General features: G+C 42.6%; 1 protein-coding gene across 1 annotated transcript; it reads right to left on the bottom strand.

Moving 5' to 3' along the window:
* Window positions 1–428: 428 nt before the first annotated feature.
* LTC4S (leukotriene C4 synthase) lies at window positions 429–21,115 on the bottom strand. The gene is made up of 6 exons (XM_082211846.1): window positions 20,960–21,115; window positions 13,814–13,885; window positions 7,151–7,250; window positions 3,279–3,349; window positions 1,747–1,828; window positions 429–658 (listed from the first exon to the last, which is right to left on the bottom strand). Exons 1-6 carry the CDS (start codon window positions 21,093–21,095, stop codon window positions 547–549), a joined length of 573 nt encoding a protein of 190 aa, XP_082067972.1. The 5' UTR covers window positions 21,096–21,115; the 3' UTR covers window positions 429–546.
* Window positions 21,116–23,408: the final 2,293 nt, after the last annotated feature.

Here is a 23,408-nt window from a genome sequence, read left to right as displayed (position 1 = left end):
AGGTTCAAGCAAAGGAAAAGGTTGATAGAAAACCTTAAGGGGGGGGGGGAGAAAAGCTCCAAAACAAACTGAAATTCAACAACATCCGAAAGACCACAGGTTAGCCCTCACCCTTACCAGAGATAGTAAGTTCTTGCTTCAGACAGGAATTCACTATGAGTTGACAGCTTGGTTATGACAGATACTGTTTAGAAACCATCATGTTGGAGCAGAGTTTCTGAGAAGCAAACTGGGCTGGCCATCTCAGAGCTCACTGATGACTCCCAAAACTTGCTGGCACATACAAATAATTGTTACTCTAAATCTCTTGCTCACTCTCTCCTACCAGTTGAAGTTGACCCAATGTCACTTTTAATGTAAAAGCTGTTGTAACCACAACACAGCTAAGAAAATGTACCATCACAAAATTGCTTTTTTAAAAAAGGAAGAAAGATGTACAATCATTTTAATTTTAAGAAATGAAATGAATGTTGGAAAGTTGAAACCTATGGTGTCATAAGCAGGATAATTTACCAGCAGAAGGGCAGTAGACGCTGACTCAGAAGCTCACTTCGGGAATAGAAAACGTGGGAGTGGCACAAAATAGACAAGGAGCCCTGTCACAGACAAGCCAATAAGAATGCAAAGAACTCCAGCACTGAGGTACAAGGGGGCGAGTCTGTGGGGAGGAACAAGAACACAAGATGCTAGTTACTATTAGGATCGGGTGGTCAGTTGGGACACTTATTAAAAGCTTCTCTTGGGTGATTATTTCCATAGTAATATGATAAATAGACTTTGAGACAACTGCAATTAGTTTGAAAGTATAGAAAAGTTTTAGCTCTCACAACCTCATGTGTACCATTTGTTAAATCTGGTTTTAAATCTTATTCTAATTTTTATTTGGACATTTCTGATGACAACACCAAACAGAATTTCAACAAATAGAGTGTTTGTTGTGGGGGAGGAAGGGAAAGGAGAATGTTAGCCGCTTTGAGACTCCTTAAAGGGAGTGAAAGGCGGGATATCAAATCCAAACTCTTCTTCTTCTTCTTCTTCCATATAACACAGGATCCTGTTGGAACTGGGAACCTGTTGGAACAGGCCCTGTATGGGATGTAACCATACAGTTACTTACAGGACTTATGAAGCTCCTCGTCCAGTGACCCCCATCCTGTTCTCTTTCCTAAGAAAGTCATCAGTCAAGTCCAAGCCCCCAGCCCTCTATAATGATTGCAGGGCAATTATCTCCTGACATGGGGCATCCTTAAGCAGGGCTGCTAGTACATGCAATGATACACCTGAGGAACAGCAGGATTGTGGGGTTTTCCAAAGAGGTTTTGTAAAAAGGAGATCAAGAATGTGAGCCACCTGTGGTTGCTGGAGCAAGGTATTGCTCTCAGTAAAGTGGTCAGTCTTTGTGGGGTGTATCATTTCAGGCTGCAGTTGGAGCTCACAGGTTTAAATGCACCTCTGCATCAAGAAAATACAACACATGCCTACACATAGAAATCCAGATGCCAGGAAAACGGTAATTCCCCCCGATACTTAGTTTTCTATAAGTAAGGAATGTGTTTGGTATAAAAGAGCCCTCGACTTTGTATGCCCGCCCCCCATCAGTAGCCTGAAGGGATACAAGGTTAGGCTGCCATCAAGACTGCAGATGCCAGCTAATATCCAGAGGCGGCAGACAGGCACTTGCCTATTTGAGAGAGAAGCTGACTGGCACACTGAAAAACACAGAGCATTGTGCTTAGAACAACTCACCTTCCTTGAGCACATCGTGCATATCCACTAAAGTACTGGTAGCGAGCAATCAGATAAAGAACCCCACAGCATGCAGCCAAAACTATAGGAGGAGACAATCAAAGTAGTTATTATGGAGAGACTCAGGAAGATTGACCCTATTTTCAAACAAAAAACCCATCGAAAGCTTACACTTACAGTTCCTGCTCTTAAGCACTATGCTACAGCAACTCACAAGATACATCCAAGCACACAAAGTTCTGCAGAAGTCCACATCCATCAGTTATTTGGAGAAGGGAACCAAAGCAAAGCAGGAGGCCTTTAGTCTGAGGTCACAACAGCCCCTGCATTAGCCTTGCCTTAATAGTGAAAACAACTATTTACCACACCATCACTACTTGAAGGCATCCTGTGCTATTGTGCCACATTAAATTTGTCAGTGTTTAAGTTGCCTCAGGATTCTTGTTTTTGCTGTGACTAAAGCATTAAAAAAAGCCTTTGAGGTCTTCCAAATCAATCAACACCAACTTGGAAGGTCATAGCACCTCCCAGCTAGAGGTCAGAGGAGAAGGATTTTACTTAGCCCTCCCCCTGACAGCAGTGACTTTCCTGGAACTTTAAAGATTCCACCCCCCCTAGGCTCTGGAATTACCATGCTACCACAACCAAAGGGAATTTGGGGAGTAAAGGACTTGCTATGTGGATTGGGCCATTATGTCACATGCTACACAAAACATTTTCAAGAAGTGGCTCAAATGAGCATTTGTTTTCACCCTTTCACAAACTTGCAAGCAAAACTGAGGGTAAAAGCATGTTAGAGTGGCTTCACACATTACATGTGGCAGAAACAACTGCTGTAGGTTCACCACTGCAGCAAGCAAGTCAAGTATAGACAGGATACTGACATCTTAAACCCCCTGTGTGCCTGTATCTCTGATTGGGTCACGACTTACAGTTTATATTAGTCACACTTTGCAGTGAAAGACACTTGCAGCAATCATGTTAACCATGAATGTGTGCAAGCGACAGAGTGTGCATGTGTGAGTGAGTGAGTGCATGTGTCTGCACATAAGAGACATAAAACATCTATGTGCAGGCAACGGCCAACATCAGCCCAGTGGAATGAGGCCCCTGAGTGGCCACCCATCACATGTGATCTTCAGAAGCAAAATAAGTTGCCCACTTCAAACCTGAAGCATGAAGCTACCTCATTTAAAGAGCAGAAGACTTGAACCCTTTGCTCAAAATATGCAATAATGGTAGCATAGGGTGAAATCCAACAGTTCCAGCAGCACAATGTTTTCTACTTGCCCAGAAAAAGTTCTCCCTCTCTCCTACTCCCACACCAGACAGGGAAGAGGGGTGGAGGGAAGTCCCATTGCACAAGCAGAACTCTTGCACTGACATGACACGACAGCTGAGTGCCTCCCTTTATGTAGCAACAAACATCATTTTGCAGCTGCGTAAGTAGTGCAGCGGCAGCAGCTTAGCTGACAAAAACGTTTTATGCTTTTCACATTAAGAGTTTTATGAATTAAGGTTTGCTTTTTTACCTTGATGGGAAAAGACTCCAGCCACCCACAAGAGTGAAAGAAATATTGGGAAGTATTCGGTGCAATTTGCTCTAAACAAAACAAAGAAGAAAATTAATCTGGTTTGGGGATGAGGAGATGACACACAACGATCACAGAGGCTTAGACCCTGGATAATATCCCACCTAAGCAGCTTTTTTAATGACTGGATTTATCATGAAGCACCCCACACTGAGCTCACTATCCTTATCTCCACCCACAACACTATGGTCTAGTTCACACTGCAGAGAATGGACCCGTGTCTGGGCTATACCACTTTAAGACATTTTACATGACTGAATGTCCCTGCAAAGAAAACTCTTCCCTGAGATGAGGATCTCAGAGAGTAGGCTGGAATAGAACCTTTCCCCCCTGACCTCTAGCAAGAAGGTGAAAGTTGGTACCAATTCATTTGGAATATCTTAATGCTTCCTTGACATTTCATGAGGCAAATGCAAGGTACTATCTGATTGTGGCCATACTACTCTGGTACTTGGCGGGTGAGGAACGGCAGCAAGGAACTCATGTTGAATGCAGAGAATGTAAGATTTTCGTTAAAAAGGAACAAAGAAGTTGCTTCTATTGCTGAGAGATACTGAAAATACAGGGAAAATTTTGTGCTATGTAATTCACTATGCCTATATACTGCCATCAATGCACCTTGTGTTACGATTAAGAAAAAAAACATCAGTGGGCTCGCATTCAAAAATTCAACAAACGGGAGACAAGGGAGGAACTGGGTGGTGGTAGCAAAGGAGACAGATCACAAGGGACACATAGGCAACTCTATACAGTGATGCACATACTTAGGCTTAGGTGCAGTTTGGTCAAAGGAGGTTGTGCCAAAGCATTCATGGAAAAGGAGAGGTGAAATTTGAAGGAACAGCTGGGACCCTACAAGTGTTCTAAGAGGCAGTTTGAAGCACACACAGGGCAGCAAGGGGGAAAGGGTAGAGTCATTTGAGACAAGAGCTTCAGAGGTAAGAAGAGTGGAGGTTGTGAACGGAGAACTTCAGAGCAGCCAAGAAAAAGCATAGACCCCAATGCCTGGGGGGGGGGTACTTCCTCCATTCCCAGAAGTGTGTACTGATGCATACTCTCTCTGCTCTCTGTTCTGCAACCAGTTACTGATCCAAAAGAGGAACTTGCTTATTGTTCTGTGACTGCTAAGCTGAATGGGGGAGTCTTTTTGAAAGTCTTACATATGCTGTGTTGACTGGATCACTTCTGCCTGTATGCTTGCCACTCTCAAGGAACTCTGAAAGGTTAGCGTGATGGGATGAAAGAAAAGAGGCGGGGGCAAGGACTGCTTGAAGGTTTTCAAGAGAAAGGATGAAGAGGTCACGCTGGATGTAAGAGCAGATAGGAAGCCAAGAGGGAAGAGAGCTAAGCAGTGGTATCACGGAACGGCAGTTTTAACAGAGGTGGACATATTTGCCATTGGAGAGCTGAATAAAGAATAAGGGGACTGAGGTGGGAGAACAACACAAGGTTTATTTAATCGTTTTAAATCTCACACTGTGGCTCAACGGACCCCATGGGACAAGTCACTGCAGAAATATGAGACAGTCCCAACAAAAAATATGTAAAATAGAACATATAATAAAATGAAATAGCTATTAAAATCCATTAGAAACCATTCAAAACAGCAGGACAATAAAACAAAATCTGATTAGCCGCCATCTCCAAACAGTGCTCTTAAGGTACATTACAGAGCAGAAATTTCAGAGTATAGGTGCAACCACTCACAAGGCCCTGCAGGCCCTGCTCCTTATTTCAGTCAGCCAGATCTTGGATAAGGTTGGCATGTGGGAATGGGCACTTGTTTCCCCAATGTATTCTAGAGTTTAGGTCATTTCAGGTTTGAAATTGCCCAGAAAAAAGATATTGTGCCAATGAACGTATCTTGGCCCAGGGAGTATCTGCTTCCTCTGCACTGTATCCATCAGAGAGACATACTAGCACACTTTGAACTGACTGAAGTTTCAATTCAGTCTTCAGAAAGACAGGCTGATGTAATGTTACAGTAGTGCAATCTGGTGATTACCAGTACACACATCAATCATTTAAAGTCTGAATAGGATACAGCTGGACACAGTAGAACCCATTTAATTTTAAATGACACACATGTGTGTCTGTTTATGAACAGATGCGGGTGGACTGATGCTTATTTTTAGAATGGTAAAGTCTGCAGGCGGCCACATTCAGCTGAGAGGCAAATTACATATTATACTGCAGCTGTGTACAATAAAAGACCCATGGTCCTCTTTGCTCTCATAAAACTCCCACTGGAGAGAAAATTTGCATGGGAGAGGTGAAAGCGACTTTGCTTTTCCTCTGAAAATTGCGGGTAGCAGGTTTTTCCCACAACTGTGTTCCAGGTACATGTTTACTTCACAAAAATGGGTCTGGAACCCGGAGGGAGGGTTTGGAGGGAAAGGGAAACATCCAATAAGGGAAAGGCGAAGCCTTCCATTTCTCCCTGTCCATTGTTCAAAGCAAATTGTTCCCTCCTACCTTGAACTTTGAAGATATGGGGCTGTCAGTGGGAAGTACAGATTGCTCTTAAGCAGTTATAATTTCAGTGTAAAAACAGCATCAGCTTATTTGATAGAACTTACCTGTTTCCCCCCACCCAACATATATTTTGTGACTTCCCATGTGGACACAAGGGTATATGACCATCACTGTTAGTCTATGGCAAGCTTTACTACCTTTAAAATGAATGTGTTAACTGGAACCCACGACAAGGTGTTCACATTTCTGCCAAATTTAAAAGCTCTACTCCTGCAGTTGGAGCATCTCCCAAATAAAAAGCTATGGGGTGGGAGTGAGGAGAAGAGAGAGAGAAAATGCAAAATAATAATAATCCCTTTCTTCATACATTGAATACAGACTGTCACGATGTCTTTGCGGAATTCTAAAAGCAATTTTTAGCATCTCCTTTGAAAGTGTCAGTTAGAAACCAGAGTAGGTGGTCAAGTGAGCTGTGAAGATGAGTGGGTAGGAATTCTTTGCTAAGCAGTGCCTCCCAGTCACAGCTTGCTCTTCCCTGCCATCAGAATTCAGCTGCATGCTGGCCAAAATGCTACCCAAGGGACAAAATCACAAGGGCCACGAAATCACTTCAATGCCAAACATTCACTGAACTGCCGAAAACTCAAGACTATTTGTTCCACAAATGTTGCAATGTATGGAAGGTTTGGTGTTCAAACTCAGTGATCTTGTAGTCACATCACACAGACATGAAGCCAGTGAGTATAATACACAGTTGTTACACAGCTACAGCAAGAAGTAGTATATGAAGAATCTGAAGAACAAAGTGTATGCGGTTGCACCTCATCTGTGCCAACAAGCATGTCAGTGTCTCTTAAACTGGTCAAAGGTTTCATCAAAATGTCTTTGCCTGTTCTCACATTGGCCAACCACATGCCTGTGGGAAACCCCCAAACAAGACCACAGCATCTCCTGTTGCTGCAACTCTCTTCTAAGAATTTTTCAGACGCAACGTTTGGAGATGATGCATTGCCAGCCTATGCAGGCCGTTGGAGAGACTGAAATGGGGGCGGAGGAAATATGTGGTTGGTTAACACCCTGATCACATAAAACGTGTACGCAGAATTACAGCTGCTGATGCCAATAGAAGTTGGTTCTAAGTATGGTTTAGGAACTAAGTAGATGACTGTATGGTAACTAATGTCACCACGAGACTGGAAGTATGCCATTGGGAGATATGTCTACTTGGAATAATCTAGATTCACATCTCCAGGGGTGGGAAGCTGAGATAAAATTAAATTATAGAGAGGGATGGCACGGAAGGGAAAGGAAGGGAAGGAGGAAGCAGGTTAACTTACTGAGCTCTGAAGATCCTTTCAAATTCTGGTGGACCTGAAGTCACAGGAGGAGAGACTTTGCACTTCCGCCGAACGTAGATCACCTGCATGGCAAAATAGGCTGGATGGGAAGTAAAATAAGGAGGAAAAAGAAGCCAGTTATTTCACCCAATGAAGTACAATGGGTTCTCTATTGTTTTTTAAATTATGTTTATTACACTAAATAACAACCAATAGCAGCTAGCTGCACAGTGGATGATGAGTAGTATGCCCATAGTTTGCTTATCTGCACTAGCAAGCACCATTCACATTTCACTTGCAAGAGTAATAAACGCAAGTCTCATCCATTACAGAATCATCCATTTGCAAACTAACCTTTAGTCTCATTATCCTGGTCCTGCCTTCCTCTCAACAGCAATAAAGGTGCCTGAAAAATTATAAAACCGTGCAGCCAAAACCCCACAATTCTCAGCAAGAGGCTTAAACTGTGCAATCTGAGCAGATTTATGTTGTTGATTGGTGTGCATACTTCATTTTGGGTTCACAGTTTTGCTTCGGGTTGCTTTGAAACACTTGATATCAAGGGAATAAGTGTAAAGGTCCTAAAACAGAAATGGGTATAGATCCTGCATGAAGACCCATAACTCAGAGGAGGAGCCATTAGAGTCTGTGGCAGCAAACAAACAAGAGGACAGACACCTTGTGGCACCTAAAAAAAGATTCCTTTCTTTAATGTACTTGTATATCACTTTTTAATCACAAGTGATGGCAAAGCGGGATTGCATTAAAAAATAAAGTTTAATTACAAGACACAATTAAGATAGCAGTAAAATATCAACAACCTCATTATCAATAGTAAAACCACAAAATCAGAACTATAAAACAAAAACAGACTCAAGGCTCAAAAACAGGCTAACCAGTGCCACCAAAAACTAGGAAAAGAAACAAGTAAAATTTCCATTGAACAAGGAGGTCCACTTCTTCAGATGCATGCAGTTGTAAAAGGGGGAAACAGGTAAAGGTTGGAGTTCAATGGCAGTGAAATGCAAAAAGATAGCCTGCCAACTGAAGATCATGCTTCATGTACCTGACAAAGTGGATTCTAGGCTAGAAAAGGGTTGTCCCAGGGATTGGGAACTTGCGGCCCTCCAGATGTTGCTGAACTACAACGCCCATCATTCCAGACCACTGGCCATGCCAAGTGAAGATGATGGGAGCTGGAGTCCAAGAACATCTTGGGCCACAGCTTCTCCATCCCAAGCTTGTGCCACAATTAATCTGTTAGACTTCAAGGGACCACAAAACTCTGTTTTTTTAATCCCTAATACCCAAACCATTTTCACATTTGTAAACATTTAATTGAAGCAGCCTGTACATTTTCTTTCCCAGCAGTGAAAGCTAGAAAAATGACATTTAAATTAACATTTTGATTCCACTCCATCTACCCTAATCAAGAGGTGAAAAACTGAGATATAAACTTGATTATTAAGAAAAATGGTTGACTGTATAACATCTCCCTCTCCCTTTTTATCTTCATTAATGGAACTGGCACCGTCATCAGATCAGTTATTGAATGACAGTCTCTAGCAGGCTTCCTCAACCTCAGCCCTCCAGATGTTTTGAGACTACAATTCCCATCATCCCTGACCACTAGTCCTGCTAGCAACGGATCATGATGTTGTAGGGCAAAAGCATCTGGAGGGCTGAGGTTGAGGATGCCTGGTTTCTAGTAAGGAGTGAAATTATAATTCAGCAGCCCCTCAAGACCATTGAATTAAGCAGAGAATCAAGCCAATGAGGCCATCGCTTCTTAGAAACACAACTGCACAGATTTGCTCCCAGCTGCCCTTAGCCTAGCATTGTGGCTTATCTTAACACAAGAAGGCCAATAAAATCAAGACCTGAGTCCTGCACTGTGAAGTGACAACCAGCCATGCTCTCCCAATATACCCATTCCATCCCCTGACCACCCACTCCCTGCATTTTCCATTTCTCTACCAACATAGACACAGAATTGTATGGTCTCTGGGATTGCTCAGTCCGCATTGCACTGTCAAGTGACAACCATGGAGGGCAGTCAAGATATAATGACTGGAGAACTAGGTGGCTAAAGGGCTGGGTGTATCTATTAGTGAAAATTTAACAGCAATTGCTATACACCCTGGTACTTATGTACCAGGTACTTATGTACCTTTTGGAAAAAGATGCGAGAGCTCAACCCTGGCCAGGGAAAGGGGACATGGACGGACACGGACACGGACACACACACACACACACACACACACACACACACACACAAGCCCCACTCTGAATTGGAAGGTCTTCTTTTTTTTATTTGAATATTTAACTGGGTATGTGTATGGTCTGCACCAGAACCTCTAAGCAGCTTACAAAAACGCAGAGAATCACAAAGACAAAAGTTAATACATAAGATTATATCTCAGAAACAACCACCAAGCCCCTCTGTTAAACAAAACTATTCATAAAAGAAAATTCCTCATACCAAAAGAAAAAGTAGTGACCCCAGCAAACAAAAACAATCAGTTAAAATATGTTGACTCTAAAACCTTACAAACTTGTGCTACTTTTAAGACAAAACACTTCCCAAAATTACTGAAATATTTTGAGAGGGGCGGGAAATGTATTTCCCTGCTCTCAAAAAGACTTCATAAAAAGGGCAGACAGTCAAGTCTCCCAGGAGGAAGCATTTCATAGATATGGGAAGAGAAAGCCTTCATCCCTAACACATGGAGACCATGAAGGATTTTCACTCTGCACCTGATCAAAGATGAAGCCCAAGCACTACAAACAGATAACACTCTGTGTATCAATCTAAGGGTTCCTAATATATGGTTTTAGCTCTCTAAATTAAAGATGCCAACATCAAGGTGACAAGGAGAAAGCAATAAAGAATTCAGCCCAGGTAGCAATGGTGGTCTGAAGAGCCTGGCAGAGGTTGCCGACCCCCAGGGAAAACTAACTTCCGCCCTTGTTATGATTCTGCTCCATCTAATCACAGAATCATGCGCTGCATGAAGTAAAATATTAAAGGTTTGCTCACTTATTAAAAACATGTTGTGGGAGATCTGAGTGAAAACTTGGTTTGTTTCTTAGCTAGTTGCTTCCTGTTGTACCCTGCTTTACTTTCTGAGAGGCATTTCTCGACATCACAACTGCCTCTTATCCCCCAATGATTTTGCTCCCTTCTCCATGACCTCCATCTCAGTGCTGTCTGCTTTCTTTTAAGTGCTTAGGAACTGTGCCCTTGCAGCACAACATCTTGACAGCGGGGCGGGCACTGAATCCATTTCTCCTAGATTATATTAATTTTATGTCCTTTTTTTACTCCAGCACTCTGCCTCTCTTATATTCAGATTCAGTCTTCCTCTCCAAAACATCTCTTGGTAATGCTTAGCTCCACTTTCATCTCTTCCATCATCATCTCCTCAGGCTTTTAGTGTGACTTTTATTCATGCGCCTGCTCCAGCCTTTTTATCTTACTGCATGCTCTAGACATTCTTTACAAATGACTTCTTCACTTTGTGCCTACTCTCGCTCCCCTTTCCTAATTTGACTCCTCAATCTCTCAGCTCTCTTATTTTCCCAAATACCTTGCATGTCTCATTCATATCGCTGCATGCCGCCCTAATCTCTAAGCGGTGTGAAATTCTAGGGGTTAAAGGTGCTTACCTTTGTGTTTCCTTTGAAATGAGGGACTCTGGAGACTGTGGTGTCTTTATGATAGAAGGCTTATTTACACATATATACAACCTGAGCCTGCGATGGAGGGGTTCACAACATTATCACCCCTAGAGGATCTTGCTTCCCTCAAAGCCACAGCCTTGGATTCCAACAGAAATCAGGCATGGCTCTGTCTCCCAGGTGCGCCACCTGCCACCTGCCAGCATCTAGCTTCTAGCTCACATAATTCAACTCTCAGCTCTGGCCTTTGTCTTTCTAACTCTGACTTCCTTTGTCACCTTAATGGCCCATTACCTTACCAGGAAACTAGCCTAACTGTTTCAGGAATTGAATAAACCAATATTTATTAATTGTGAGTGCCTTTAAGGAATACTTTAGTTGCTGCAGAAAGCACTCTATAAGACCTGCATTCCTCAGCTGACTTTCATGTTTCTCTGCCTCCACCCCCACTGACTTATTCCAGAAAAGAAAGGGAGAGATTTATTAATTGACTAAGGATGTCAGGCTTTAACGGGAAAGCCAAAAGATAGAAAATATGACTCATATTAGCCTGGGTACTGCCTTTCCAAGGTAAAGATAAGATCGCTCTGGCTTCCTGCACAAGCACTTAATTATTTTTGTTTTTGTGGAGAGGGAGCACTGTGGTCTAAACCACAGAGCCTAGAGTATGCCGATCAGAAGGTCGGTGGTTCAAATCCCTGCAATGGGGTGAGTTCCTGTTGCTCGGCCCCAGCTCCTGCCCACCTAGCAGTTCGAAAGCACGTCAAAGTGCAAGTAGATAAGTAGGTACCTCTCTGACAGGAAGGTAAACAGCGTTTCCGTGAGCTGCTCTGGTTTGCCAGAAGCAGCTTAGTCAAGCTGGCCACATGGCCCGGAAGTTGTACTCGGGCTTCCTCGGCCAAAAAAGGGAGATGAGCACCGCAACCCCAGAGTCGTTCGCGACTGGACCTAACAGTCAGGGGTCCCTTTACCTTTTAGGCATGTGTACAGTTCCTTAATGGGACGCGGGTGGCGCTGTGGGCTAAAGCCTCAGCGCCTAGGGCTTGCCGATCGAAAGGTCGGCGGTTCGAATCCCCGCGGCGGGGTGCGCTCCCGCTGCTCGGTCCCAGCGCCTGCCCACCTAGCAGTTCGAAAGCACCCCCGGGGGCAAGTAGATAAATAGGTACCGCTTACCAGCGGGAAGGTAAACGGCGTTCCGTGTGCGGCTCTGGCTCGCCAGAGCAGCGTTGTCACGCTGGCCACGTGACCCGGAAGTGTCTTCGGACAGCGCTGGCCCCCGGCCAATAGATGTGAGATGGGCGCACAAACCCCAGAGTCTGTCAAGACTGGCCCGTTCGGGCAGGGGTACCTTTACCTTTACCTTTACAGTTCCTTAAGATGCCAAAGCAGTCATAGCCATACATAAATTGGAGGTATCAGCAAATGCAGAGGAACCCCAAAGTTTGCAGAAGTACCACAAAAGGAAAAAAAATCTTGAGGGAAGAAACCCAGGAGCAGCCCAGTGAGGTACTGACTTGACTGTTTGGGGGGGGGGGTGGAAAACCAGAGTAGCACAGGGGAGACATGCCTGATTTGACTGGAACAAGGAATGGCAGGGCCTCCACAAATTCTGTTAGTTGGGGCTGGCCCACCCCTGAGGCAAGGTGAGGCAACCACCTCAAGTGGCAGGATCCACAGGGGCAGCTGATCCCTATGTTGCTTCTTGCTGATGTACATACTCAGTCACCCCTTCTTTCCTAGCTGGGAAGTGGGGCACCACTTTGTGGTTTGCATGAGGTGCCAAAATATCTTACTTACTACAATTAGGATCAGTCTTAAATGACACACACTGTTGATTTGCCATCAGGTTTCCATCAAGTCGATTATTTTCTACAATTCTATTTTTAATACTCAAACCTGGTTCCTAAAAATATGCTAGGACAACTAAAATAAAAAATAACAAAAAACAGGCAGTTTCCTCACATGAACTGCCATGATGTGGGGCTCATCAGCTCCTGTGAGATTACAGTCTCCTCTTTCGGGGGGGGGGGGCTACAACCTACAGTTTTACTTTTGTTGTAAGGGGAATCATAAACTCATGAAAGTTTGCTCTGCATGTTATCCCCTCATATGAAGACCCCACTTGTATGAACACTTTTTTTAAAAAAAGGGTAAGACAGTTCCCAGCATATCACCAGAACAGACTTTCAGATATTATACATCAGCACACAATAAACACACCACTCTAGCTGACATATTTAATTGGTCAAGCTGTCTATTTAGGAATTAAAAACAAATCTCACTGTCAGTTTATACCACAACTAAAGGGCTGGATTTTTTTTTTGGGGGGGGGGGGTTGGGAATAGGCTGCTATCTATCAAGTCCACATTAAAGTCTCTTTATATTGTTGCCAGATTTGAATGGTCTTGATCATTATTCTTTCCCCTGCTCATTATGCAAAAAGAATAAAGTTGATTTGAGTGCCTTTTTATGTATTAATCTGCCGTTGCATATGAAATTGCTAGGATGCAATAGGGACACTTTACATTCCATGTACCTCACTTTATGCAGTATTTTGCTCTAACTCCTGGAGACAGAGATTTAAATCATCTTGTTACTACTCAAGGTTTCCCATGAGAGAAGCCTAAATTCCCTAGCAAATTATCCCTTTGATTTAGTTCAGTTAATCTTGACCCTTCTTACCATTTTGTTTCTTCAGGCAATTGTTGGCATTCTAATGAACAAATGTTTTAAAAAGTTGTTTACACCATTATCAACATTGCAAGTATGGCTTTACAATCCAGTTTCCATTCCCTGCTGCTCTAAAATATAAGGCAAGAGTTGCAAGTCAATTATCTTTTTAGACTTTAAAATTCATCTTTTTCTCCCAACAGCTACATATGGTACATATTTCCTATTTAACTTGAGAGATCTTATTTGGCTTATATTGCCTAAAAATAGATATTAAACTTGTCTCTAATAGTAGTGGCATGTGTTCCTTACCTTGTTCCAAGACTCCCAGGACAGTAACAGTGGCTAACAAGGCTATCTGATGCAGCATGCTGGATCTTGAAGCTGCGAGACAAAAGCGAGACAGCTACAGAGCTACACAGACTTTGAAGCTATGACTTTTCTGCTCCTTAATATATGCCCACAGTGGCTGTCAATATAATCAGACAGCACAACCCTCCATTTCCTCTTCCAAAGGGCTGGTTAGTTAACTCACTGCTTGCTGGATGGTTTTGACTGGATCCCGTCAACAGTGGTACTATTGAAACAGTCTGAGCTTCATTTACCTTTTCAATAGTCTATTGTTAAGATGTGGGCACTTCACAATGGCTGAATACCTAGCCTTTTACAATAAGCACTATATGTACCACTTCAGCCATGGTATGATAAGAATTAGTGATTTTTTCTTTTCTTTTCTTTTAAATGTCATTCAGTTTTGAGACCAAAGATTTCTTTTTGGACATTTACTTGCTCACTAGTGAAATACTGAACCAATGTGAACAGCAGATGACCACTTCAATGACCAACTTTTGTTTTCTTGGTAGCTAAAGCAATGAAAATTAGAAACCGTGTGCTTTTGGAGTAAAGCAAAAACACAGCATATACACATTTGATTAAGCAGATATAGTCACACTGCTTCCTTCCTATGAGTGACTTGCGAACAGATGAGAATGAGTGACATCTTGTGAGCACAGGTGCATTTACACAGTTTAATCCAATTTGCCCTCTGGACAGTCATCTCGGATTGACTCACATCCCAAAGTTGGTTAGGTCTTCCTTTTCCAATTACACTTGCTGTGCCTGTATATGCAAGGTTTTTAGGTATGCAAGGTTTTTCTTAAAAAGTCAAGAAAACTTATTTCCTGGTCCAGGCCATCATGGGCCTATTTCTTTCCCCTTCCTGATCACTTTGTCTGAAAGGCAGCATTGGCTGCTGGGCCCATTTCACATCTTATGGGGCCTTGGGCAGGACCTTCTGGTGACAATGACAGGCAGAAGCAACAGGGCCCCAACTACTGCTCTGAGCAGCATTAGGCAGTCACCATCATAAATGCCCCACAACTGAGAATCCTGTGGCCCTCCAAATGTTCTTGGACTCCAACTCCTATTTGCCCTAGCCAGCGTGCCTGCACTGCCCACCAGTGAACTACTGGGTTCCCTTCAAAGTGTTAGCATCAGTGTATCAAGTCCTAATTGGCTTGGAACCAGAGTGCTTAAAAAAGCCCCTCCATCAATATTAACAATCTTGGGACCTACAATCAACAGAAGCCCTGTTGGTGCTGCCTGCTTTGTGGAGGAAACAGTGGATCAGCAGGTTTGCTCACTGCTACTTTGGGCCATCTTCCTTATCATTGCTCTGCTCCTCCTGCATCCTAATTTGGGTGGTGGCAGAAGCAGCAGGAGTGGATTTCCAGGCTAGACAGGAGGAGGAAGGTGGTGAGCAGTGGTCCCAACCAGCCAGATTGGGGATATGGCCTTCTACTGCACATGGGATACTTCAATCAGCGCTTCATTGGCTAGAGCCTCAATGCACTTATTAAACTTGATGTTGACAGTTTCACCCAAAAGGTGCTTGTGCTCCTTTGAACTTTGCTGTCCTGGACGGCTTACATGGATCTTGTTTTATGAGTTGTTGTGAATTATCCAGAAACGGGCATCTTTCCTGTCTGTTTATTTGAGGAACATAGGGTTAACTTGTGAAGCCTGATCTGCCCTGAGGCTCAAATGTAAAGGCAGTAGAATTGCATTGGATGTGAAATGTGGCACATCTCTTTACTTGAGGGAGGAAAAAGCTGAAAGCTGTAAGCTTCCTGGAACCTATAGCCCAAGATCAGTATGATAAGAAACAGCTTTGTACGCCTGGGAGAAAGGCAAGCAAAGTGCTGCTACTCAAGAGGAAGCTTCTTCTTACCCTTTTTCTTGCAGAACAGGTGGCCGTCACATGCTCTCTCGATTTTATTTCCAGAGGACCATCTCTCCACACCTAGTTGCCAGAGGTGTTGTGGAAATGTGGGTCCAGGTGATCAGGAATCAATACCTTCCACAGCCTCGACATGTCTGTTTTGTAGTTGCACAAGCAGGTACCCATTCTCCTGTATGGCCTTCCTCAACTACTCCTCAAACGTCACCCAGGACTGTACCTTGTGAAGCATGTTGTTTCCACCATGTAGGGTGATTGGGTTGTCAGGTTTGCTTCCTAGCAGTTCTTCTGTTTATTTAAAATATTTATAAACCATCCTTCCTCCAAAGGAATTCAGGACAATGTACATCAAACAAAAAATCGTAATACTAAAAAGAAATAGCAGCAACTCATTAAAACACCAATTCAAATATTCTTGCTGAGGATTAAATGTCCCACTGTCAATCTACAAAACTATGGAAAAATAGAAATGTATTCAGTTGACATCTTTAGGTCAATAATAATGACATACATTTGTAGGAGGATCGTTCCAAAGTTTGAGTCCTACCAAGGAGGCCTTTCTATATACAACCACCCTCCCCAAAATCCAAGTGGGGACTACAAGAAGAATTGCTGCCACCTGATTTTAAGGAGCAAGTTAGCTGGTAATGGAAGAGGCACTCCTGCAGGTATTTGGGTCCCAAGCTATTTAGGGCTTTGTAAGCCATTGTTAATACCTTGATGCAAACTCAACTGCACATCTCCTACCTGCTCAATGGACATGGAGATTGCTCTGGGGAGGGGAACCTGGAAGAATGTGTAGATGCTGTTGATGTGTTCTGCTTCTCTTATTTTGCAGCAGTCCCCTGTAGTGCAGACAGATGATACTGCATGGAATGTAGTAGAAACCTTTGAACATCCTCCATCTCTCCCCAACCACACAATCACTTTGCAGTACTTGCTGTTGATAAGGTATTTGCCATTGTCATTTAAGTTAGGCTCTCATACAAAGGAGGACACTTGCCAGCCATGCTTGCTGTGCTGCCTACTTTGTCAGCATCTAGCGTGGCCGCAGCTGTAGGTGCCACCTTGATGTGAAGAAGTGGTGTAACATTACTTTATTATCGCCAGAAGAAAAGGAAGTGGCCTTCATAGTTGTGGCAGTGGTGGTTTGCGGCTGCTTCTGAAGGAAATTGTTTTCCAGAACAAGGTGCTGGAGCCAGTGTGGTGTAGTGGTTAAGAGCCGTAGACTCGTAATCTGGGGAACCGGGTTCGTGTCCCTGCTCTTCCACATGCAGCTGCTGGGTGACCTTGGGCTAGTCACACTTTTCTGAAGTCTCTCAGCCCCACTCACCTCACAAAGTGTTTGTTGTGGGGGAGGAAGGGAAAAGAGAATGTTAGCCGCTTTGAGACTCCTTTGGGTAGTGATAAAGCGGGATATCAAATCCAAACTCTTCTGCTGGAGAAGATACTGTTCTGTTGTTTTCTGAGTTTTAGATACAACTGGATGTAGAATAGCAGCAGACATTATCTCAAGCAGGGACACTTCAACCATGGCTAACGCCACATCCACATCAAGTGGCTCTTCTAGATCCTCACCTCAAATTTAGTGGAGACTGATTAGAATGCTTCAACTATTCATATACTGCCCTTACAGCCCTCCTTTTATTGCAGAACACTGCACAGGTTCAGATGCTGTGCTTGATGCCAGTGGAGTATGGCTGCTGTGGTCTTCTTATTCAGGAGGACACCACTAGTGTAGAAGGGGAGGAGACTCTTAATGCACCTGCACTTCTCCAGTGATGCCCTTATACGCTTCATTAAGATTTTCACTGCGTCAGCAAAAAAGGACAATGAATGATCCAAAGGTTTAACGGATATATTTTCAGTATCAACACACTTCTGTTGTGATTCCTGCAGTGCTGGGCTTGACCATGTCATCTTGGTGGCTGAGTCATAGTGCAAATGTCACCACCCATGACTTCAAAAAGGGCTGGATGCAATTACCTGGGAAATAATGTGTGGTTCTTTTTGAAAATTTGGGATAACTCCCATTGAACATGCTGGAACTTAATGGTGTGATTGAGTTGGCCAGGGATAGAGGGCATCACTACTGTCGATCCCTGAAGATAAAGGACTGTTCATACATCTCCATTTCTCTGCCATCTATAACTTACTTTTTCATATGTCCAAGCAGCCAACAAGGTCTCTACCCTTTTCCTGCCATCCCAGGCTGTGCCCTCCTGCTGTTCCTCCCTGCCTCCTATCACACTGTGGGGGGGGGGGGAATCATTTCCTTTCTATCTCACTCTCCCATTCTGTGTCTTACACACAGAGACTCCACTGTCCAATGCATAAACATTCTGGATAGTTAAAGACATTGACCTATCAGTACAGCAGCATACATGGTTAAATGAGTCCACCTTGCTGCTGCTCCCCCAAAATAAACATTCCTATCTGGATTCTGGGCTCCAAGAGCTGCACATTGGCATAAATGCCTTGACCTCCAAAATAAAACTTGTGCAACTCTTGCTATTCTCTGCACTACCCCAAACCAGTCTCAGTCCTTCCAAGTAACTCATTTTCTATATCTGCTCCAGCAGCCAAGATTTTCCCCTCACTTCCACCAGCTGTCCCGGGCCACACATCAATAGTCATAAGCAAGCTGTTCACAATGCATTTTTCAGGTATTATGAATGCCTTGATAGATTATCACAGTAAGAAAATACTGCACACAGATTGGCAAAATGAGTGCCAAGCACAAGTCAAGCGTTAAAACAAAATCCAGGGAATGCAAATCGCAATTCTTATTTGAAAAGGCTTTTTCAAGAGTGGTCTTTGTTTGTGTGCTCTCATGCATGTGCGGAGGAAGGAAATATAAAAACAAATCATCAGATGGTATTGATGATGCAGAGATAGATTTTCAAATAGCAAATCTGCAACAGTAAAAAAAAAAACTGTATTGAAGATTATACTTGAATACAAATCTTCCTTTTTTGAAATGTCTAATGTACTTTCTTAAAGCACTTATTGAAGCTTATAGCAATGTGACAACTTTAGATATCTCATAGAAATAGGAGGCAATATCAAAATCAGAGTAAACCTATTGTTTAAGTAAGTCTGCTCTAAGTATGACTAATACCGGATGTCACCCACTGTGTAGTTTAACTGGAGACAAGTGAAGAACACAAGACTTATTTGAAATATATTTTCATATTAAAATCCTCCTGCTCAGTTTCATTTTTTCCCACTAAAGGAGCTGATAAAAAATGGAATTTGCAGATGTATTCAAATTACATTTGCTTAGAAATCCCACAGGATTCAATAATGCAGCTCAGCAAGGTGCGCAGGTGACTACAGTATTTTTCTGCAAGCCCTATGCACTGAGGGATGGAAGTGAAACAAGAACTTATGTCTTCCTTGCTCATCCCTGAACCATCTAGGCCATCTAGGGTGAAGGTCTGATATCAGAATACTATCAAAAATCTGTGGCAACTAATGTAAGATTTTCCAAGGCATTTATAATGCTTTCTCCCTAGGAAATACAAAAGGAATTCAAAAATGTGTGTGTGAAAAACTGACCCAGTATCCTCCTGAGTTTTAAATCTACTTTAGATTTTTTTTTTAACCTCTATTGAAACACATTCCAAAATAATTCTAAAAGTCATGACACCTATGAGGATTATTCCATTTTTCATAGATCAATAATTTAAGATGGCAGAACAGACTAGAGTCAAGCTCTCTGTACAACAGCCTGCAGCCAACCCTACAGCCATGAACTCTAGAGAAACCTGCACATGTGCTTTTTAGCAAGTAGATCCATGGCAAATGGGGCTATAAAGTCTCTTCTGAATGCCAAAGGACAAGTTGCTAATCCACAACTTCATAGTGCGATGACGGTCCTTAAGGCATCGCAGCCCAACCTTTCTCAAAATTCTGGCCAGCTCTGTCAGTTTGTGGCCAGTATGTTGCACCGCTCTTCCACCACCAGAAAAAGCAGCTCTTTTTAGCATCTTGTACTGCAGTGTTTAAAACCATAAGAGAAACACACAGCTAAAAGTTGCATCTCTACTGTCCTCCTAATTTAATATATAGCTGATGGCTGAACAAAGTTTGGCAAATCATTTAGCAAGACCCTAAGTTATTGATACAGTAGAGCAGCGATGGGAAACCTCATGCCTCTGGGTCAAAATCCAGGCTCCCTATATGATCCTTAAAGACTCTCTGCTCAGACCATGCTCTTTGCCAGCCCTATTCCACCCCACCCCAAAGTGGCTTTGCCTGTTCGGAATGTATCCGTCTCTTGGTTGGCTAGATGGAGAGATGGATGTGCAGATGTAGAGAAACACCTGACTTCTGAACGGCAGCGATACAGCTTAGAGGTACATCTGTTGCTCCACTCACTTTGGTCTCTGGCCCTACCCACCAGTTGCATACAGCCCCTGGTTGCCCAGGAAGGAAGGGGAAATGCCCTACGAACGAAAAAGATTCCTCCGTCCTGTGCTGGATTATCCATGTACAAAGTATCTCAAACCAAGGAAGTGTAACCCCAATCCCAAGACCCTGACACAACCCCAAAATCCCTCTGATTTAGCAGCAGCAAAAAGTGGTGGGGGGGGTGTAGACCCTGTTTAAACTTCTCCATCCAGCCCAGCACCCTGATGGGAATGGGAATTGTCACTTCCCCAGTCAGTCAGATCAATCATTTGATGAGCATGGAGGGGGGAATAACCATGCCTCCTCTGCTGGTCTGCACAGATCAGCTGAGGAGTGGGAGCTGTGTGTGGCTGGGTCCATTCTGTGTGTGTACATGCAGGTGATGGCATCCATCACTGGCATACAGACCCAGGCGAGTTAACCAAGGGTGAAAGTGGCCCTCAAGCCAAAGGAGGTTAGCAACCCCTTATCTAATAATTGCACATGTCTTTGTAGAGTGACTACAAAGCACACAAGTAAGTATCTTAAACGGAACAGTCTATTCCCGCCCCCCCCCCCTGAGTGATACTGCATCAATTAAGGGTTCAGACTAGAATATGAATATTCTGTAACCACAAAAAAAGATTAAAATAGACTCTCAAGCTAAAGGCACAATTGATTTCTGCAAAAGATCTGCACTAGAACTGTGAAAACCGCTGATTCAGCTTGGATGGACTGATAGAAGTCAGAAATACTTTATTTTTGTTCTGATGCAAAACATGATTCTTCAGTTTGAAAGGGGAAACAGATAAAAAGTTACTTACCATGCAAAGCGCTGGCTGCTATCATTCTGTGGTCTCTGCATTTGTCATGCGAACCAGTATGGACCTGCAAAGTTAAGTTTTCTTGGAAAGGAGTAGAAGAACATTTTATGCAAAAGAACAACACACAATTGTACATGGGATTTTACTCTAACCTATACACAATAGCAACAGCATAGTTAGGAACTATGCCTCCTGTATAGTAATTCCTCGTTTTATGTGCATTTGAATTATGCAATTTCAACAATATGCAGTTGAAGGTGGCCTGGTTGAAACTGCACAAGTCAAGTCACAAGCAAGGTTGAAAGGTTAAAGTTTCTTTTTGCACCATGTAACCCCAAGCAGACCTGGCACAAAAGAGTTTTTAAGCTGCCTACCATGCTTTTGTGTGAGTACTTGGATTTCTCTCTCTCTCCCCCTCACCTATTAGCCATAGAGTGGCTCCAAGGGTTTGAGAGTATATGCAATTTTTCACGTATACATGGAACACTTGAAACTGAGCCTATGCATAAAATGAGGGATTATTGTACTTAATAATTGGGGTTCTCCCAGACTTGGTACTATCAATGAAGGTGCAAACGGCATCAGTGACTAGGAGCGCCTTTTATCAATTCTGGATGATTCACCTGTTGCACCGCCATCTCGAGAAAGCATGTATTGCCACAATGTGATGCTCTAGTTACAGGTAGACTAGATTACTGATAACACATACTATGTGGGGCTGCTTTTGAAGACTGTCTGAAAGCTTCAGCTGGTTAAAAATGCATCTGTCCAGTTGCTTGGAATATTTAATTGTGATTCTGTACTGCTATTGTTATTACCTTTAAAGCTCTAAATGGCTTGGGACCAGGGAGACCCATATGAATTTTCCTGACCTTGAAGACCCAGGGTGAGGGACCACTAGCATGGTCTATCAGGCTGGCAGGTACAAACATTTTACTTTAAGGTGGTCAAGTAAATAAAAAGAGGTGGCCCAATTGTTATGGCACTCCCTCCTGTGGGAAGTGTGCTTATTGCTGTTTGTGAAATTACTTTTCCCCATTATTTTATGATGTGAACTGCCTTGAAAGGGCTATATAGCCCTGAAAGGCATTACACAAATGCCTACATAAATAAAACAAGAAGCAAGAATGTAAACAAATATACACCATACAGGTTAACTCTGTAGAACCCCGGAGTTTGCCTCTTCAAAAGGAATGAAATGGCCCTTAAAGAGCTTAGAGCAACACACCACCTTCTTTCCAGTGTGTTAATTTTTTAAAATAATCTTTTCTAGAATGTAACTTGCATGTCTCCCTAGTGAAAAATGACGTTAAGAAAATGCCTGTTTTGCAGTTTCCTGTTAAGGTAAGTGAAGCCTATATACATATACACATATACATACACATACATATTCATATAGACAGATATAGATATATCATTTTGGATGTTTTCCAATATACAAATCTGTTGAACATTTTCATTTCCTCTGTGATTAACAAAACCTAACATTGTATGCTGAATGCCTACAAGTGGCAAAAAGGCCAACAATTCAAAATGGTGAAAAATAGCTTGTTTCCAACTAAAGAATCATGGCAAGAAAAGTTGATGGACTATGCAGAACTGACAAAATTGACATATAAGCTACGGGACAAGGATAACTGACTTGAAGGATGAATGGGAACCTTTCACAAAGTATTTGAAGACGCAACAAAGCGAACTGGACTCCTTGGCAGGTTTTGAATAAACATTCACAATTTTTTTTACTGATAATAATTAGCTAAACAGTTTGAGGATCTATACAACTCTGTAACATGCAGAAAATAGCATTATTGGAGAAACCAAAGACTGGAACTGAGGGAAGTCGGGGGGTGGGGTGGGGGGATGGGGTCTGTGGGGGGGAGGGAGGAAAAATGGGGGGGTAAGGATATGTTTTGGGAAAATATGTTTTGTTATAACTTTGAATAAAAATTAAAAATTAAAAAAAGAAATACTAAACAACAACAGCGGTCTTGACTTTCAAACACATTTTAGTTCTGTCTTTCAATATTAGGGTTAGTTCAAGAAAAGGGAGAGAGTTAAGTTTGTTTTCTGCCAGATAAAAGGAACCAGAATTTTTAAAATCAGTCTCCACAGCAAAGCTAAACTATATGTAGTTCAGGCAGGTGATGCTTCAGAAAACACGACTATTTGTTTAATACACTAGCAAAATATTTATTTTTTATAATGACGTAACAGAAGTGAAATATTTCTTTTTGGTGTGCCACAGTAATTGTAGTTAAAGAAAATAAATGGATTAATGGGCTCTTTATACATTTCAATGACAAAAAAGGTTAGCATCAAATTTGAACTGTTCATTTAAACAAGTGTAAAATTTATCATAACCACCCCCGACACACACAAGCACGCACGCACATATTATATATATATATATATATATATATTTAAAGAATTATAGTTTTAAAATCTATAA

The sequence above is a fragment of the Podarcis vaucheri genome, assembly GCF_965113315.1.
Source record: "Podarcis vaucheri genome assembly, chromosome: 2".
NCBI lineage: Eukaryota > Metazoa > Chordata > Lepidosauria > Squamata > Lacertidae > Podarcis > Podarcis vaucheri.
This window is presented reverse-complemented; position numbering and strand designations above follow the sequence as displayed.

What these genes read in the sequence shown, in the direction of transcription:
- LTC4S (XM_082211846.1), bottom strand. Translation starts at nt 21,095, where the DNA reads ATGTACAATTGTGTGTTGTTCTTTTGCATAAAATGTTCTTCTACTCCT. An exon ending in AGCAGCCAGCGCTTTGCATG is followed by an intron (nt 13,886 to 20,959) that starts GTAAGTAACTTT and finishes TTTGTCTCGCAG; the next exon opens with CTTCAAGATCCAGCATGCTG. An exon ending in GCACGATGTGCTCAAGGAAG is followed by an intron (nt 659 to 1,746) that starts GTGAGTTGTTCT and finishes TCCTCCCCACAG; the next exon opens with ACTCGCCCCCTTGTACCTCA.